This window comes from Molossus molossus, unplaced genomic scaffold (genome assembly GCF_014108415.1).
Source record: "Molossus molossus isolate mMolMol1 unplaced genomic scaffold, mMolMol1.p scaffold_m16_p_20, whole genome shotgun sequence".
Taxonomy (NCBI): Eukaryota; Metazoa; Chordata; class Mammalia; order Chiroptera; family Molossidae; genus Molossus; species Molossus molossus.
The window spans coordinates 53,917,823-53,936,731 of NW_023425356.1; the positions used below are offsets into that span (position 1 = coordinate 53,917,823).

Consider the following 18,909-nt stretch of genomic DNA (forward strand, 5'->3'; position numbering starts at 1 on the left):
GGGCCAGGATGGGCCACCAGGTGGCAGTCAGCAGCCTTCGGGATGGGGAGCCTGCTGCCCCAGATGTTCTGATTCCGAGTACCAGTCCTCAAAGGGCTCACCCGGCAGCTGGGCACTGCCCTGCCATCGGGGCACCTGACAGTCACGTGATGAGCCTGTCGCCCCAGAGGCCTCCCTCCCTGCAGAGGTGGGCGGAGTGTCTCATGGGAACTGGGAGCGAAGGGCGCTCACCGTGCAGGTGCTGGCAGGTAAGACAGGGAGCCTGATGTGACCTGATTCCTCAGCTGAGAGGGGGCAGGGACCAGGTTCCAGCCCCACCCTCTGGGTGCCAGAACCCAGGTCCAGCTGCTTCTGTGGCCAGCACCCCCACTGCCGCCACCGTGTCCTCTCTGTGGTGGTGAGTGTGGCCATCGTGGCTGCGCCACACTGCAACAGGTGCTTCTCAGGTGAGACGAGCATTTCAACCAGCAGACTTTGAGCAAAGCAGACGACTCCCCACACACCCACCCCACCCCCGCCCTGGTGTGGGTGGGCCCCGCCTATCAGGCGAAGGCCTCAGCAGCACAAAGACTGACCTACTCGAACCGCAGCTCCACCCTGAGTCTCCAGCCGGTGGCCGCCCTGCAGATTGTAACCTTCCACAAGCACTTGCGCCAACCCCTTAACGTGAGCAAGAGCGTATGCGTGTGCATGTGCGTGAGTCTCCCGACTGACACAACCTCCATCACCCGCAGGCCACGTCCACCTTCCAGGAGGTCGGAGGCCCCCATGTGCCCTCAGGGAGCTTGGCCAGCCCCAGCGGGAACCCACGGCCCTGGAGGCCCCCCAGCGCTGCCTATAGCACCCTCAACTAGACGGAAGGCGCGGCCTGGCCTGACGGGCCCTCCCAGAGGCGGCCCGGATGTCTCTCCATGTAGATCGCATTCTCAGGGTGGAGAACACGCTGCCACAAAGCTGAGCCTCGTGTGCAGCCCTGTCACTTGTGGGAATGGTCACCAGGTGCTGCTATTCCACCCGCTCAGCTTCTCTGCCTGGGCCCTCCAGGTGCGGCCGTGAAGCTGAGATAACGTCCACTGGGAGGCTCAGAGCGTGCAGTCAGACGGGACGGGGCGCGGTGGCCACAAGGCCACTCCTGCTGACGTCCCAGGAAGGTGCTCGGGAACAGGTGCCCTGGGCGTCAGACCTGGCAGAACGCGGAGGCTGCCCGTCTGCAGGTGGACGCCGCTCACTGTGCGACCGGCGCCCGCACACCCTCAGAGACGTGGACTCAGAGCGACAGGACAGCGCCATGTCCAGTGACCGAGCCTGCCCCTCGCAGCGGCGAGCCTACCTGGGTCCCCGTCCCTGGGCCCCTCGCTGTCCCCGTCCTCCTGGCCGTCCGCGCTCTGCTGCGTGTGCTGCAGGCTCAGCTTGTGGCACACCTCGAAGGCCTGCCCCACCGTCCGCACGATCCGCATCGCCTGGCTCTGGGAAGGAGAGACGTGGGTGAAGGCCACGGGAGCCCCGGCGAGGACCAGGGACGCGCGAGGGCAGGCGTGGGGGGCTGGGAACGCCCCGGAGACCTGTCCTCGCACAGGGAGCGCGGACCCTGCCCTTCCCAGCAGCAGACAGCAGCCACCGGCACCACGGCCCAAAACAGCTGGTCAGTGAGGATAAAGTGAACACCCCCTTCCACCTGGGCTCGCAGCCCCCAAGTGCGGCAGAAGCGCCAGCCCACAGGCTCCGGAGCCCTGGCCGCCCGCCAGCACGTGCTCGGGGTCCTCGCGCAAAAGCGGCTGGGCCACCACCAGGCTTCCTGCTGCTCGGGGGGCTCCCTGGAGCCTGGCCCGGCAACGGGGACACGGGCTGAGACACTGGTCGGCACAGCAGAAGCAGCTGAAGCCAGAGCCCCAGACCCCGGGAACAGCACCGGCAGCGTCTCGGTGTACAGTGAGCCCTCACCTGGGCCCATCTGTACCTCCTTTCTTCTGTTTGGCTGTTCAACCTGTTCCCTGAACAGTGAGAGGGAGCCTGACCCAGCACCTGCACCCCACGGCCAGGAGAGGACGGACCGTGCGGCTGGCCGTGGGAGGGGCCGCCACACGCAAGGCTGGCTGTCTCGGAGCATCACGGTCGCCTGCTGAGGCTCCTGAGCTCTGGGGACGGAGGTCCGGCAGGCTGCCGCAGAACAGCGCAGCTGTCACCGCGATGAGCACAGTGCCCTACCTGGACCCTGACCACCGCAGCGCGTCCCACGGTAGCGCTGACGGCCACATTTCTTTCCTGCGCTTCACAAAGCTCGGTAACAGACAGAAGCTCACGTCTATCACTAATCGAGTCCGACCCCGAAGCGAGAAAGGAGTGTGGGCTTCCCCAGAGCGGGGAGCCAGCCCTGGGCTCTGGACCGGAGGGCCGGTCTGCCCAGCAGGGGATCTGAGGGCCCCGATCACATGGCTCGATGGGGGCAGAGCCGGGATACTGCTCCCGACGGGGCAGTTCCGCTTCGGAGCGGGTCCGACTTGCAGGTGCAGGGCAGCCCGCAGCCATGAAGGCTGACGCCTGAGCCACGTTCCCAGCCAGCAGGACACAGCCCGTCCCTGCGCTGCGCTGGGCCGAGGGCACCCACACGAGCTGTCGGCAGACCATCCCGCGGGGACCCGGCGCGACAGGAGGGGTGAGGCCCAGGCACGGGGGGCTCCCGCAGGTCACCCCCTGTGACAGGCGAGGGCTCCGGCCCGAGATGTGCGCTGACAGCGCCCTCATCGGGCCCCTCCCAGTGTTCCTGTGAGTCCCGCCACCGCTCCTCCCCGGCCTGCTCTCTCCCAGCCAGGGTGCCTCCACCCTGCCCACGCGGCTTCCTGTGCGGGGTTCACCTCGCCCGTGGGCACGGCCGGCCCTCCAGCTGGAGGCCAGCCGAGGGGCTCGGGCCCAGCACGTCTGCAGACCGGCCAGCTGAGGGTCTGCGCCTGCTCCTGCAGGTCTCAGCACAGCAGGTGGGGCAGGGGCAGGGACAGGGGCAGAGCCGAGGCCAGGACTAGCTGTGAGCCGGGAGACCTGGGAAAGCCGAGGGACTGGGTGGCAGGGTCCTCATCCTGTGTCCCGTCTGTCCCCTGTCCGTCCAGGCCCAGGCGCCAGGGCTACGCCGGCCACGTGCAAGTCCCTGTGGAGCCGGCCGGTGGGACAGACAGAGCTCAGACCTGCCACGTGTGCTGCTCGCTGTCCCGCTGTGACCAGGCGCCTACAAACCCACGAAGATGCCTGAGGCACAGAGCATGGGGGAGGCTGTGTGGAGGGCCTGGTGGACGGGCTCGAACGGCAGAACCGACGGGCCCTCGAGGCATAAACAGTGTGTGACCTTCCTTCTGTGGAAAACGGTTCCTGGACGTCAACACGCATCATGGGAACACGACTCCACGGCACGTCGGCTTGAGAAGCGCTGGGTTAAACCAAGGCAGAGGGCTCCCTAACTTCGGGACTTCCACAAGTTTAAGCAGGACTGGGCTACCACAAGCATTTGGGGTACAAATGTTTTACAGGGTGCATTTCAGGAAACACTGACTGACTCCTCCTGGCCTTACAGATGAGGAGGCTGAGACCCTGGGGGCAGCGACCCACAGGACAGGTTCAGGCTGCGGAGGGCTGGGCGAAACCCTGGCTGCCACCCTGGGTTTGCACAGGACCCCTGGACGGGGAGAGGAAGCAGGCCCCACAGCTGCCCACGTTCATTTACTGACAATCAAAGTCACCGTGCAAAAGCAGCCACCCAGGACACCGCTGCCGCACGCCACCTAAGTCACATACCACCTGAGCCACGCGCCACCTGAGCCACACACTGCCTGGGTCCCGCGCCACCTGAGCCACGCGCCACCTGAGCCACGCGCCGCCTAAACCATGTGCTGCCTGGGTCCCGCGCCACCTGAGCCACATGCCGCCTAAACCATGTGCTGCCTGGGCCACGCGCCACCTGAGCCACGCGCCACCTGAGCCACGCGCCGCCTAAACCATGTGCTGCCTGGGTCCCGCGCCGCCTGAGCCACATGCCGCCTAAACCATGTGCTGCCTGGATCACGCGCCATCATGCCTTGCAGCGCCTCATCGGGGACCCCAGGGTGAGGAGGCCCCTGGAGAGCGGCTCACTCCTAGTCCCTCGCCTGAGCACCGGCCCAGGGGGAACCCGTCCCCGTCGCAGGTAACTGAGTACAAAGTGCGGACGAATGCAGCGCGAGTCACCACGCGGGGTGACGACACGTCGCTGAGACATCCCACGTCTCCCACGGGAGCAGCCGCCCCAGGTCCTGCCTGTCTGCAGGAGACAGGTCCGTGTGGGGCATGGGGTCCGCCAGAGGGAGCCCCAGGTGGCGGCCACGGCCCCTTACCTTCTTCTTGGACTTGAAGACGTTGCACCTGAAGACGTTGCTGGCGCCGTCTCGAGCGATGTAGCTGAAGATCTTCAGGTCCTGGGAGTCGTGGGAGACGTAGAAGATCCTGCAGGGACGGCAGCAGACACGCCCTGAGCACGGGCAGCCGGCGCCACAGGGGAGCTCCGCGCAGGCCGCCGGGCGGAGCTCGCTGACCCGGCCTCAGAGGAGGCTTCCCGGGAAGCGGAGGCAGGCGGCCCATCTTAGGCTCCGGGAGCAGCCGGCTGGCCTGGGGACAGGGACCCCTGTGGTTCCCAGGAGCCGTCCTGTCCGCTGACACCTGTGCTAGAGGAAACTCGCTCCATCCTCAGAGCAGCAGGTCTGCCTGGAGCCGGGGGGACCAGGGCGAGTCCCCGCCATATCCACTCTGCTGCTGGCCCGTCCGCTCGCTGCCCAGCAGCTCCCTCGGGCTGTGCTTTGGGCCAGAGGAGGGGTTGCGGCCCTTCTGCAGTGAGCACGGCAGCGACGCGAGCAAGAGGCCACACCTGCCCGAGCGTGTTGTGCTGTTCATGAAGCACCTACTGTGTGCCGGTCTGTGCAGGCCCTCGGGTACTGGGGAGCTCAGGGCACGCGTGGGCCCCACCTTTGTGGGTGGTGCTCAGAGCTTGAGGACCGGGGTCACTGGGGTTCCTGTCCCGCCGCCCAGACAGGACGGCCCTCCGGGACCCCTGCGTTCAGGCTGCCACTCCAGCCCCACCCTCTTCCCAGTGTCCTGAGGTGACAGGCAACCTCTCCGTTCACTTGGGGCCGCGCTGGGATCCCCAAACACCCCTTCAGCATCGTGACCATAATTTCAGCAACACGGCAAGTTCCACGGGGACACAGAGTTCATGGCCACACGCGCCCTGTGTGGTGACGGGTCCGGACCCCGTCCCCCTGCCACCCAGTGCACGAGCCCAGGACGGCGCCCTCCCCGCTGGTGACGACGAGATCACCGGCACGGTGCCTGGCGCATGTCACGTCTCCTGGGGGAAGGAGGCCGGCCTCACGGACATCTCCACTCTGACCGGGGCCGGGCCCCCTGCTGCCGGCGTCTCGGCCGCGGCCCAGCCCAGCCCACTCTGTCAGCCATGCAAGTGGTTTGAGGGGAGACGAAATCACAACTGAAATCGAGGTCCCGAACACCCTGCAGGAGCAGCCGGCGCCCAGTGCCTTGGGAGGGGCAGCACAGGGCTGGGTCCACAGAGATCCCGGACAGATGCGGGCGCACGTGGGGGCAGTCACCTAATCTGCAGGCACCCCGCCAGTCTCCCTGTGGAAGCGATTCGGGGAGTCCACGTGTGCCCTCCCGCTTTCCCGTGATCGCAGCCCCTCCTCTGCGCTGAGCTGGTGAGGGGCAGACAGTGGGACAGACCCCGCGTGAAACCCCGGGGGGGACGGAAACCCCGTCCTCTCTCAGTCACGTACACGCAGCTACGGATCCAGTTGGGGCAGAGCTGACACAGACGAGGTCTCGGTGGCCCCGAGACTGGGTGAGACGCAGGCAGAGTCCACAGCCCCTTGCACACGTTCCCCTCAACGCAGAGGCTCAGGGACAGGGACCTGCGCTGTGCCCGGAGGGGAAGCAGGGCACCGAGTGCCCAGGGTGGTGCGGGAGGGCCCAGCAGCTCTGCACTGCGGCTCCTACCTATAGATGGGGTCCTGCATCACCAGCATCTTGCTCTCGTCCCACGTCCACTCCTTTTTCTGCAACAGAAGAAGCTGTAGATGAATAAGCCAGGCTTGTCCTTGGCTGCAGGGCCCCAGGACACGTGTCTGCTCCTGGCCTCACTCTCCCTGGAGGCCTGCAGCCCAATCAAAGGTCATGTGAAGGTCACAGGTCTGCTCGCACCCGCTGGTCAAGCACTTTAACAGTCTCCAGGTGCAGAGGCCTCTCAGTCAGGACAAGCGGGAGGGAGGAGCCATGCTGTGAGTGGCAGGAGACGCAGGCCCGCCTTCCCTTCAAGGAAGGGGGGCTGGGTGCGGGCCGGGGAGGGAACCAGCTCCCCTGCAGCCACAAGGTGTTCGCTCCACTGTGAACCTCGGGCTGTGAACACAGGCGGCCCCGGAGCAGCGGGGGAGCAGCAGAGGTGGGAGCGGGGGACACTGGGTGCTTGACGAGGTGGGGAGCACCCAGTGGGTCGGGGAGGGCTGGGTGACATCCAGCGGGAGGCACACACTCATCTGCCACGGACGAGGATGAGGAGAGGGAGACGCTGGGAGCCGGACTGTCCGGTGCATGTGGCCAGTTCCGAGGGTCTCAGAGCCCGTGCACGGCCGCCACTCTCAGGGCACTGGGATGTGGAGACTGAGGCCCCACTCGGGACAGGGGGGACCAGGAAGAAGCATTTCCCCAGCAGCTCTGCCCAAACACAACGCTGTACACACCTGGTACGCAGAGATGTGCGCGCGCACACACACACTCACGTACAAGCACTCACGCCACTGAGCCACTGATTCTGCCCCCGGGCACCCCGCGCACAGCGGGCAGCGCCGAGCGGTCTAACAGGCGGCGGAGCGCGGCTCCAGCTGTGGCACCAGAGGCCGCCCGGGAGCCGGGCACTGGAGCCGGCGTGGAAGCGAGGAGACTGGGCCGTGAGGTCCCCAGACAGCCCGCGGCCCACCGCGGCCTCACACCCGGTCCCTGGCCGTGCACAGCCTGCACCCGCCGGCGACAGCTTTGCACTCAGCACACTTGCCCGCGTCCCCTCAGGCCTGGTTCTCGGACCTGCGCCCTCATCAGGCCCAGGGACACAGCCCCGCCTCTCCCTGACCCAGTGTCATCACCGAGAGACGGGGCGTGGAGTGTGTGAGTGTGTGGGTGTGAGGGGAGCAGAGGCCCAGTGGCAGTCTGTCCGCCGAGCTGTCAGCAGACCACGGCCGGGAAGGGGGGCCAGGGCCGGGGTCCGCCCAGAGCAGTCAGAGGAGGAGAAGAGACTTGTTCCCGGGTCAGACACCTACCTTTTTCTTCTTCTTCAGAATCACTTTCACCCCGTCCACTGAGACCATGACGCTCACTTTCTTCTTCTTGATGTTCTTGGCCTTGAACTCATACTGCAGGGGAGAAGGGAGCAGAGAATGCGGTCAGCCCGGAGCCTCTGCAGGGCCCTGCCGCTCGGACTCAGACAGAAGGCCACCGATGGCCCGATGGCCGGGCTGGTGCGGCTCCTGGCACACAGAGCCCCCGGGTGATGTGGAAGCAGGTGGGGCTCAGACACTCAGGGTCCGAACAGGGACCTGGAATGGGCCCCGGTCTGACTGCTCAGCACTCGGGGTGTGGGGGGAGGGGGGGTAATGGAGCAGTCTCTGTTCCGGAAGATGAAACCGACCTGGCGTGGGAGGTGGTGTTGGCCCCACAATGTGAAAACATGACCCAGAACCTGTACCCCCGACTCTCCCGAGCTTCGTGTGTTGCCCAACACCCCTGCATTTCCCACTGGCCCAGAATCCTGGCCCCAGGAACCAAGACCATCCATTCGTCCTCCACTCGCTCAGCTCGTGTGCCACACCTGCACCTGCACCTGCACCTGCACCTGTGAGGTGCGGCACCCCTTCCGTCTCAGGAAGGTGGGGAGCAGGAGTTTGTGGGAAATGACTTCACAGGGTCCAGGACTTGCTCTGGCCACTCAGTGGGGAGCCTGAGCCTGTGACAGTCCCCCTCCCCCCCCCGTTTCCCCGCTGCTTCCTGCCACCGCACATCCAGGACACATGCCTGGGAAGGGCACCCTCACCAGAAGGCAGGGTCGGCCCCTGTGCGCACTCAGGGCTCCAGGCAGGAACATCGCACTCACTGCTGTTTGCAACCTCAAGAAGGGGGGACAGAGCTTGGGGGAGGGAGGCATTTCTGGAGAGCAGACAGCGGCAGCCTCAAGGGGGCGCCATCCAGGCTGTGTCCTCGGGCCAGAGGGCAGCTGCTCCGGCAGAGACGAGACAGGCCAGGAGCACGCCTGTCGTCTCCCGAGCTGAACAGCGGTGACGTAAGAAGACCCCAGACAGCTCCCCGCCCTCGCCGCCACGCCGGGCACAGTGAGAAAACCACCGTCTGCACCTTTGCCAGGGCCTCGGACTCCAGCCTCCAGCTGTGAGAGCCACAGTCCAGCGGTTCATAGGCCACCCGGTCCCGGGCGTTCGGTTTGGGCAAACCGACTAAGACCACGTTTATCAGGGACAGACTTTGGTCAAGTGTACCCGAACCAGTACCCACGTAATGCTCACCCCTGAACAGTCCCCTGGGGAGCAGATCATCTCCTGAAGCGTGATCATCTCCTGAAGCGTTGAGGAAATCTCCCTTAAGAAGCTATTTTAGAACCAACATGTAAATTACAGCATCAAGAGTCTCATTACTTTGTAAGCACGGCTTTTTTTTTTTTTCCTGGACTAGCGACAAGGGGAGTTATGAAGACAGGCAACCTTCTGACTCGGTTCTCAAGGATTCGCAGCCTTTAACATCAAGTATGCTCCACCCCGCCAACAGTCAGGAGAGGGGGTGCGAGCTCGGCCTGAGCCCTGGGAGACCACCAGGGAAAGGGCGTGGTCAGCAGGCAGGAGTGCAGCGTCCAGACCCCTGGGTTTAAGCCGGATTGTCGGGGTGACACTGGTCAGTGAACTGACACCGCCCGTGCACTGCGCTGTGACCACACCGCGGGTGCATGAGGTGCGTGTGCGTGAGGTGCTGTGACCTGGCTCTGACCCGCCCGGCACCGCCCGTGCTCTGTTCGTCAGGCGTCCCTTACGTCGAGAGAACGCTGGCCGCGTGCCGCTATGGCCACGCTGCGCCACCCTCCGTCACGCCCGTCACGGAGCTGCAGAGCTCCTGTCTGTGCTCACGCGGCCCTGCCAGCCCGTGGGCCCAGCCGCCCAATGCTGGGCGTGGAGCCCCCCTCATTCCTCCCACAGACAGCGGGACCAACCTCCCAGGCTCCCCTGCAGGCGGGGAAGCAGGACTCATCTCAGTCGCACACACACTCACTCACTCCACGCGGGGCGCCCGGACCCCCGCTGCACACATGCTGCCCTCCCGGCGGGTACACGTCGAGCTGCCGACAACACAGCCCACAGAACCGGGCTCCGTCGCTGGCCGGAACCACAGCCCTCTCGTGGTCACTGAGCCCCGTGCATACCCATGATGTCACTGTTCCCATAGCAACATCACCACACGTTCAAAGGGAGAAGTTACAAGGGTTGCTGAAGGAGACCAACCCCGAACAATGCAACTGAACACGCTGTGAACTGACAGGCTGCCTCAGGGCCTTCGCTTCTTTGCAGAAAAACATAACTGCAAGTGCAGATCTAGAAAGTCACAAGTGAATGGCAGTGAGCGTACCAGGAAACACCAGGGTCGCTCCCTTCCGGACACAGCCCTCCACTGCGCCAGGTTTAACTCAGAGTCACCTCGAAACACCAGGCCACGCTCCCTTCCGGACACAGCCCTCCACTGCGCCAGGTTTAACTCAGGGTCACCTCGAAACACCAGGCCACGCTCCCTTCCGGACACAGCCCTCCACTGCGCCAGGTTTAACTCAGAGTCACCTCTCCTGAGAACGAGGCCCGCAACCCCCCCGCACGCACGTCAATGTGTTAACGCTTTTAAACATTCAGACCCTTTTAAATGCTTTTTGACTTCGTGAATTTATATGCTGTGAACTTAACATAATTGCAAGTAAATTTTAATGATTTTTTTTTTTTGGCATTTCGACTCAGAAAGAATCTCAGATGCGGTTGAATTCCACAAGAAAAGAAAGGACAAGACATGATCGTGTAAATGATGGAACTGCATTTATGGAATAGGATACAAGGAAGGACAGTCGGATGGTCACATAAAATGTGAACAGAACAGCCCTGGACAGTTTTCTCAGTGGTTAGAGCATTGGCCTGCGGTCCAGAGAGACCCGGGTTCGGTTCCCGCTAAGGGCATGTACCTCGGTTGCAGTTTGTCCCCGGCCCTGGTTGGTCGTGCGGGAGGCAGCCAGTCGATGTGTCCCTTTCACATTGATGTTTCTCTCTCTCTCTCTCTCCCTCTCTCTCCTCCACTCTATCTGAACAAAAAATGGAAAAATGTCCCTGGGTGAGGATTAAAGAAAAAATGTGGACAGAACATTCTCGGAAGCAACCACGGAGATGAAGTTTGTGGGGTGGGGACCCAGATGCTGGAAGCCCCTCTGTGGACACAGGGAGGCGAATCGGTCAGTCGGAAAGGTCGCACATTCTCTCAAGTGTTTATAGCTCACAGTCTGACTCACAACTCCAGAAACATCTCAGGCATGCCTTCCTGGGTGTGGGATCCCCTTTTCAAAGAGTGAAAACATTGTCCAAGTCAGTCACCCAGAAGGAACCCAATTCAGAAAAGACACGAGTGTGTGCGGTATGTTCTCGGGCCCAGACGGACACGGACCCGTGAGCTCCTGCCCGGGCTGTGGGACCCTCAGGGCCCACAGGCTGTCCCTTCTCGCTGAGCCAGGGTGGGTACCTACACCACAGAGTTCACAGGCCGAGGGAAGGGGCCTCATGGAGCCCACCGAACATCATCCACACACCCTAACCTGGGGCCGCTCCTTCGACACGGACCTGGGCCAAGCCACTGGGCTCCTGCACACGCCCGACCTCGGTGTGCGGCAGCCCCTCCATGGCAGAGCGCCAGCACCCCCCAAGCATCGCCCGCCCTGCGTGGGTCAGAGGCACCTGGTCCGCGGCAGCCCCTCCATGGCAGAGCGCCAGCACCCCCCAAGCATCGCCCGCCCTGCGTGGGTCAGAGGCACCTGGTCCGCGGCAGCCCCCCTCCCATGGCAGAGCGCGCCAGCACCCCCCAAGCATCGCCCGCCCTGTGTGGGTCAGAGGCACCTGGTCCGCGGCAGCCCCTCCATGGCAGAGCGCGCCAGCACCCCCCAAGCATCGCCCGCCCTGCGTGGGTCAGAGGCACCTGGTCCGCGGCAGCCCCTCCCATGGCAGAGCGCGCCAGCACCCCCCAAGCATCGCCCGCCCTGCGTGGGTCAGAGGCACCTGGTCCGCGGCAGCCCCCCGCCCCCAATGGCAGAGAGCGCCAGCACCCCCCAAGCATCGCCCGCCCTGCGTGGGTCAGAGGCACCTGGTCCGCGGCAGCCCCCCGCCCCCAATGGCAGAGAGCGCCAGCACCCCCCAAGCATCGCCCGCCCTGCGTGGGTCAGAGGCGCTGTCGGCCCCGGCTCTCCGCCGCAGACCTCGCAGGCCTGGCCTGGGGCAGACACACACCACGAGCTGAGAGCGGAGCTGAGGGTGTGACCCACGTGGACCACCCACGTGTCCACCTGGAGTCAAACCGAGGCAGGAAGAGAGCTCTGTGGGAAGCAGAGGTGCCCATTGGGGAAGACCACAGACGGCCCCATGCCTCCCAGCCATCTGGGCTGCGCGGAAATCCACTCTCCCTCCCGCCAGCAGCACCCCGTCCCAGCGCAGACCTGGTGGGAGAGCGGCCAGGCAGTCACCGCGCACCGCAGAGCGTGCGGAAGCAGGAAGGCATGCTCCTGCTCTCCCAGGGCCCACGGACGGGCAGGAGTGTGGCAGTCCTGGTTTGGTTCATGCACACCAGGCGACAAAGGTGTGGCGGACAAGGGACCCGCCAGGGAGACGGAAGGGCCCAGAGTGGCCGGCCCCCACCCGCAGAGGTCAGCAAGGCCCACGGCACAGCCGCTGCAGGCGGTGAGCGCGGGAGGCCAGAGACAAGGCTCGGAGCGCGGCCAGGACTGTGCGCGGCCAGCTTCGAAGTCGCCAGGATGAGTACTACATCTGGCACATGGCGGAGCGCTGCCCTCTCCAAACCCAGGTAAAAGAGAGGAAGACGAGCAGGAGAGAACACGTGGAGAGAGGAAGGCTTCGCCGGGCCCTGCACGTGGAGGACAGCCACGAGACCACGGCAGCGAGGTGGCGCCCTGGCTCCAGGTCCCACACGCGCAGTGCACGGCCGCCCCTCCCCTCAGCAGCCACACCTGTGCCAGCCTGGAACCTGGACTTCTTCCTGCTGAGCAAGAGCCACACAGAGAAGCCACGGCCCCGTCCACACCTGCTGGGCGAGGTCCCTCCACAGCTGCCTTTCTTTTTTTTATCCTCCTTTTTTGTTGTTGTTGTTGTTATATTTTGTTCAGATAGAGAGGAAGGAAGGAGAGAGAGAGAAACATCGACACGTCAAATGGCTGCCACCCACACGACCAACCAGGGCCGGGGACAAACTGCAACCGAGGTACGTGCCCTCAGCGGGAACCGAACCCGGGTCTCTCCGGACCGCAGGCCGACGCTCTAACCGCTGAGCCAGACCGGCCGGGGCAGCTGCCTTCCTAAGCTCCTCCCAGAGGGTCTGCAGCAGCTGTGGTGGGCTCAGGCCCGAGCTGGGTCTCTCGCCTGGATGCTCCCCGCCCTCCCCCAAGAGCCGAGGTCCCGACCCACCGCCAGGAAAGGCCTGAACAAGAGTCAGCTCACCTTCAGGCGCTTTGGAGCGAGAAGAGCATTAAATGGCGGCCGGACCTTGGAGAGAGGGTCCCCACAGTCCGGCAGCTGCGCCCGGCACAGGCCACAGGGTGAGACAGCCAAGCCCTGCCCTGGGGCCAGACGCACCAGGGCCCTGAGGGCCCTGAGACAGCCTTTGCTTCACCAGCACCCCGTCTTTCAGAGATTAGAGACACTGCTGCTCCACACAGAAGCCACATGGGTGCGCGTGTGGCAGGGAAGGGGGGACAGCTAGAAAGCTGGGGGCACACGCGGTAGCGTGGGGTGAGCCGTGCAGCCCTGAAGGATGGTCGCTTCCCGTGCCCAGTCAGAGGCCTCGGTGAGGGAGCCCCCAGCAGCCTCGTCGTCCGGCTGGCCACCAGCAGCCCGGGGTCCCAGGAGCGGAAGTGACAGGTGTGCAGACGGACAGCACAGCCCATCAGAAGATGCAGCTGGGCGCGGGAGCCAGGTGAGGGAGAGCTGCCCCCCGCCCCCCACGTCGGAGGAGCGCCCTCACCGGTGCTCGCCCTGCCCACCCAGCCCGCTCTCACCGACGCTGCCTGGCGGCCCCACAGGAAGCAAGGTGTGCGTCCGTCTGTGAGGCGGCGCCATCCTCCTTGGGGCCACCTGGCCTGCTCCCCATCGAGGCCGAGGCCAGCCCTCCCTGTGGCTAGGACTCCTGCCTGAGCGGCACCTGCCACGCAGCAGCCGAGGTCACAAAGGAGGAGGTCCGAGGACGTGGGTAGCTCGGAGTAATGCGTCGCCCACCCAGAAAAGCAATCTTCACCAGCTAATGACCATGCCTGAAATCCCTCTCCTGGGCCACCACCCTGTCCCAGCACGAACCAGAAGAGGGCAGAGGGAGGAGACAAGTGTCTGGGAGGGTCTGGGTGCTGAGTGACCAGTGGGACCAGAGCTCCCACGCTGCAGACTGTTGGCGAGATGTCGCCGGTTCATAGTGTTCTCTGGTCGTAACTGTGCACAGCGAGCTGCTACCCCACAAAGGACTGACGCAGTTCCTCATGTCCGCTCCTTGTGACTGCTCACGAGTCCCAGCTCTGCAGGAAATAGTCATGGGTATCTCTAGGCCTCGTGTGCCTGCCCACAAATGACCAGCACGCTTGCCCTTCCTGGCGAGCGGGGGAGGCACCTCGACCTCCCCCAAGTCCAGTTTCTGGTGCCCTGTCTTCCACCAGGCTGACAGCTGCCCGGACGCCTTCTCAGCTCTGTACCTGCTCCTCTGTGCCCCCCTTCCTGGAGCCCACTTCCAACCCTGCAGCTGGGCCGGAGAGCTGACAGCTTCCCTCCCCACCCGTGAGCCCATCAACACGCTGCACACTGCCTCTTCCCGAGGAGACAGAGGCCCGAGCAAGAAGCAGGAGGCCGGTCTGCACCCCTGCGAAGTCAGCTAAAACACCCAGGTCACGGCCGGGTGAGAAGCAGCAGCACCTGTCGGGTCAGCACGGTGTACGTGGGGCAGTTGTTAGCCGCATGAAAGCGTCACTGTTCGCCTGTTCCCACTGGGATGACTCATGGTGCCAGCCAGTGGCACCCCCTAAACTGTTCCTGGTCCCCAGAAAGCCCAGCCCTGGGAAGTCCTGACTTAAAATACTAGAGACAAGGGTGCAAATATTTCATCAGAAGCTCCTATTAGAAAAATAAGAAAACTGAGCAAAAGAGGGAGCTCCTGAGGGTGAAGGTCTGTGAACCACGAGGCACCTGGACATACTGTGCTAGCTCCGGGGACGAGGGCGGGCGGGGGACTCGTCCTCATAGCTTCTGGGACGAGGGCGGGCGGGGGACTCGTCCTCATAGCTCTGAGACGGGGGGGTGGGGGGGGAAATTGTTCTCATAGCTCTGGGACGGGGGGGGGGGGGGATATTCGTCCTCATAGCTCCCGGGACAGGGGCAGGGGGGACTCGCCCTCATAGCTCTGGGACGGGGGTGAGCTCGTCCTCCAGGCTGCTGGGAGCCATCCTGCCGTCAGGACGCTGACGGGAGCCTGCACAGCTGCCCACGTGCCCATCACAGGCCTCTTTTCAGACACGCAAGCAGCCAGCTCGCCGTGTGCTGGGCCCTGACCCACTACCAGCCCCTGTGGGAGCTAGCGTTCTGAAAAGCGAGGGACCCACTGGCTGGACCTGCTGGGCATCTGCTGCTGGACCGAGACAATGCCTCTGGCCATGGGCTGGGCTGAGAAAAGCACTCAGCCCCCACCAACCCCCACTTTGGTGGGATCTCAACCCAAAGTGCTGTGGCACAGGAGCCAGAGGAAACCCCAGGGCCGCGCCCCGAAAGCCCGCACCCCGTGCCGATGCAGCCAGCGAACAAAGGCCCTCCAGCCCTCAAAGCTGGTCTGGAGACGGGGGCCTTTATGCGGTTCTCCACAGAGATGGCGCAGACACTGTTGCCATAGAGACTGTTGCTACCATCCATTGTCCACCACCACTTACGAAAGGCAGAGGGGTGGGGGGGGTTGATGGGGATGGAAACCAGAAGAGCTGGACTGAAGTCAAGACGGGACAGACGTATGGAGGTGAGTGTCCTGAGGACCAATGTGGTGGATGTACGACCTCTGACCCCTGCAGCAAGTAAGCCAGGGGTGAGCGCTGATGGGTTTCTGTTTGTGTTGGTGGCACTGGGGTGAGCCCAGCGGCACAAAGAATGACCTCCACCATCTACTGGGTCCAGGGCTCTCCAGAAAAATGCGTAGTGTGCAGGTCTCCGCGTGGTCCAGGCCACTGGGAAGCTTCAGGGCCACAGGAAACCAAGACAAGCTGCCTGTCCTCCCCTCGTCCCTGCTGAGACTCCTTCCGGTAAGAGGACCACGGGAGACGTCCCAGGGCCTTTCTGCTGCCACCTCATCAAGCCCACTGTCAATAGTGCTCATTTCTTACTCCAGCGAGAGCAGCTCACAAACCAACAGAAAAGTTCCATAAACAACACACACACACAGAAACACAATCTGAACATCAGCTCTGAAGGTCAATCTCAGAACTAAGCACGTGTGTGTGTGTGAATGTGTGTGTGCATGCGTGTGTGTGTGAATATGTGCATGTGTGAATGCATGTGTGCATGTATAAATGTGTGTGCATGCAGGTATGTATGTGTGTGAATGTGTGTGCATGTGTGTATGCATGTGTATCTGTGTGTGAATGTGTGCATGTATGAATGTGTGTGCGCATGTGTGTATAGATGTGTGTGCATGTGTTCATGTGTGTGTATGAATGTGAATGTGTGCATGTATGAATATGTGTGTGTGCATGTGTGCATGCATGAATGTGTGTGCATGCAGGTATGCATGTGTGTGAATGTGTGTGCATGTGTGTTTATGAATGTGTATCTGTGTGTGTGCATGTATGAATGTGTACGTGTGTGTATAAATGTGTATCCGTGTGTGTGAATGTGTGCATGTATGAATGTGTACGCGTGTGTGAATGTGTGCCGGCTGCAGCCCCACAACAGACTGCAGCTGCCCCGCGCCCCGTGCACCGGCCACAGCACATGCTGCTCACTTGGCCCATCCCCCTCTACAGGAAAGGACTCCTGCTTCTGAGACCAAAGCCACAGTGACGGCTCCCATGTGGAGCTGCCCTTCAGCGTCCAGGCACAAGGCCGACCCTTCGTCACAATGTCCCCCACGAGCGAGCGCTCCGGGGTCTCGGCGAGGCTCGGGCAGCAGCGCCGGCGTTCTGCAGGAGCGGAGTCGTGGTTCTGCTTCACGTCTCATCTTCCTTCTCGCTAGCCAACTGCCAGGCACATGCCCATTTCAGGCAGAGGTACCGACTCTGCCAAGGTCACACGTGCCTTAAATCTAGATGGACCACCCTCTGCCCCAAGCCGGCCCCTGGCCAACCCTGTGGTCATCTGGCCTCAGTCTGTCATCTCCAAGGGACGGCACCAAGGGGCCTCCCTGTCCCTTCCAGCTCCCACATCTTACATTTCTACCATTCATTCAACTGACCTGTCCCATGTGCACACATGTGAGTATGTGTGTGCACATGGGACACGCTCGTGCCAGCAGAGGGCGAGAAGGAGAGCTCTCCTTGCACACCTACCCCAGGAGACAGAGGGCCAGGAGTTAACTGCCACCATCTTTTAGCAACAGCTCCTTCTCCTTCAATCACAGGCCACGCACACAAGTCTGGCTTCAGTCAAGCGGAGCAGTGACGGTGTCTGTCCAGCCACCAGAGCTCCGATCTCCCCAGGGGAACATCTCTGCACTGCTGACCGCGCTCCAGAGTCTGGAACGTGAACCAGGGAACAGCCCCTCTGCAGCCCCTGAAGGTGCAGAGGCCGGGCGGCGGGGAGGGGTGGCCCAGAGCGCAGTCAAGGCCTGCAGAGCCGGCAGCAGGGACGCGCCTCGCCAGTGCCCGGGGGGCTGTGCTGGGGGCTACACAGGCAACGGACCCTGGTCCAGAAAGAACGTTCCCCGTGTGAGGTGATGGACGGAGACGGGCTCCAACTCAGGCTAGCCGAGTGAGCCCTCCCACGGGGCGCTCTCCGAATCAGGCCCCAGGTCTAACGTCACAACAGAAAGTGTTAAATGTCCCTCTCTGTTATCTTTTTTTTCATCCTCACCCGAGGACACTCTTGCATTTATCTTGAGATATAGCAGGAGGGAGAGAGGGAAGAAGAGAGAGAAACATCGATGTGAGAGAGACACACTGAGTTGCTGCCACCCACACGACCCCAACCGGGGCCAGGGACAAACTGCAACTGAGGTACGTGCCCTTAGCGGGAACCGAACTCGGGCCTCTCCGGTCGGCAGGCCGATGCTCTAACCACTGGACACACCGGCCAGGGCGAAGGCCCCTCTCTGTACAGCATCTCTCCCCAAGGGAGCCAAGCAGCCATGCCTGGATGCAACACTGTTGATAGTTTGGTGTATTTCCTTTCTGCATGTTTAATAAGAGTTTTGTTGTCATTACAAAATTGATCATCTATTTATACCAAATTCTAAATGCTATTTGACTTAACATAAGCCTTTTCCCAAAATTCCTGCAACTTTTTTGACAACCACTTTTTCTTTCTTTTTTTTTAAATCCTCACCCAAGGATATTTTTCCATCTATCATCAGATAGAGTGGGAAGGAGGGAGAGAGAGAAACATCTGTGTGCGAGAGACACCGACTGGCTGCCTCCCACACGACCTGACCAGGGCCAGGGAAGAACTGCGACTGAGGTGCGCGCCCTTGACTGGAACCAAGCCCCTCACTCTCTGGTCCACGAGCGTCGCTCTAACTGCTGAGCCGAACCGGCCAGGGCTGAACAGCACGTTAGTTATGAGCAGCCTTCTGTCCACTCTGGATACACGGGGTCCAATGAAGTGGCTCCCCTTGCGGTCTCGCTGGGCTCCCAGGACACCTCACAGCGCACGGGGGACCTGGTCCACTTCCAGTGGCTGAGGCTCTCCGCTGGCTGCCGGCCTCGTCAGCAGAGGGCGCTAGAGGGCTCTGGGTGGGTCTCCTCCTGGCCCAGGCCTTTTGTTCTGGCTTCTGGGGCACAGCAGGCTCTTCCTGCCACTGGGTGAGGCATCGCTCCAGCCCTGGGGCGCCCCAGGACCTCTCTACTACCCACTGGGCCATAGACACACAGCCTCCCCGAAGGGCCACCCCTCCCTTCAGGGAGCCCCTGGCTGCTGTCCCTCAGCCTAGAGACAGGCCACTGTCCCCCTGAAGACTTCACTCCCTTCACCAGCTCAGCGTCCATCTTTAAATTCTCCGTCCTCATGACTGCTGTGTCCCTGGCTCGACCTGCCGGCAGTCAGAAGTGAGGAGAACGACGCTGCCTCTTCCTGCGTCTGCCCCGGAGCAGACACGTGCTCCCCACGCACGCAGGGCCCTGCGGTCACCAGCGGGGGGCACCGGACAAGCCTCCTGTGCACTCGACAAGCGGACAGGGCTTCCGTCCTGTGAAAGCCGCGCTGAAGGGGGAGACAGTCACAAGCAGAACAAACAGATGAGACAGAAACTACCAAACGGGTGGTGAGTGAGGTCATGAGTTATTTTTCCCATTTTCCAAATTTCCTACGAGGGCATTATATTTTCTAATCCTAGAACAGTTTCATCTGTCAGTTACTG

The 18,909-nt window shown here is 62.7% G+C and overlaps 1 protein-coding gene across 3 annotated transcripts in view; it reads right to left on the reverse strand.

Moving 5' to 3' along the window:
• LOC118637560 (carboxyl-terminal PDZ ligand of neuronal nitric oxide synthase protein-like) overlaps positions 1 to 18,909 on the reverse strand; it is a 77,830-nt gene that overhangs the window by 19,082 nt on the left and 39,839 nt on the right. For 2 of the 3 annotated variants that reach the window (XM_036273122.1, XM_036273121.1), the window contains exons 3-6: positions 7,338 to 7,430; positions 6,025 to 6,098; positions 4,356 to 4,464; positions 1,331 to 1,466 (exon numbers count right to left, since the gene is read on the reverse strand). In XM_036273122.1, the coding sequence (XP_036129015.1) occupies positions 1,331 to 1,466; positions 4,356 to 4,464; positions 6,025 to 6,098; positions 7,338 to 7,430 (412 nt within the window). The remainder of the gene's footprint in view (positions 1 to 1,330; positions 1,467 to 4,355; positions 4,465 to 6,024; positions 6,099 to 7,337; positions 7,431 to 18,909) is intronic. The other variant, XM_036273120.1, reaches the window with a different exon arrangement.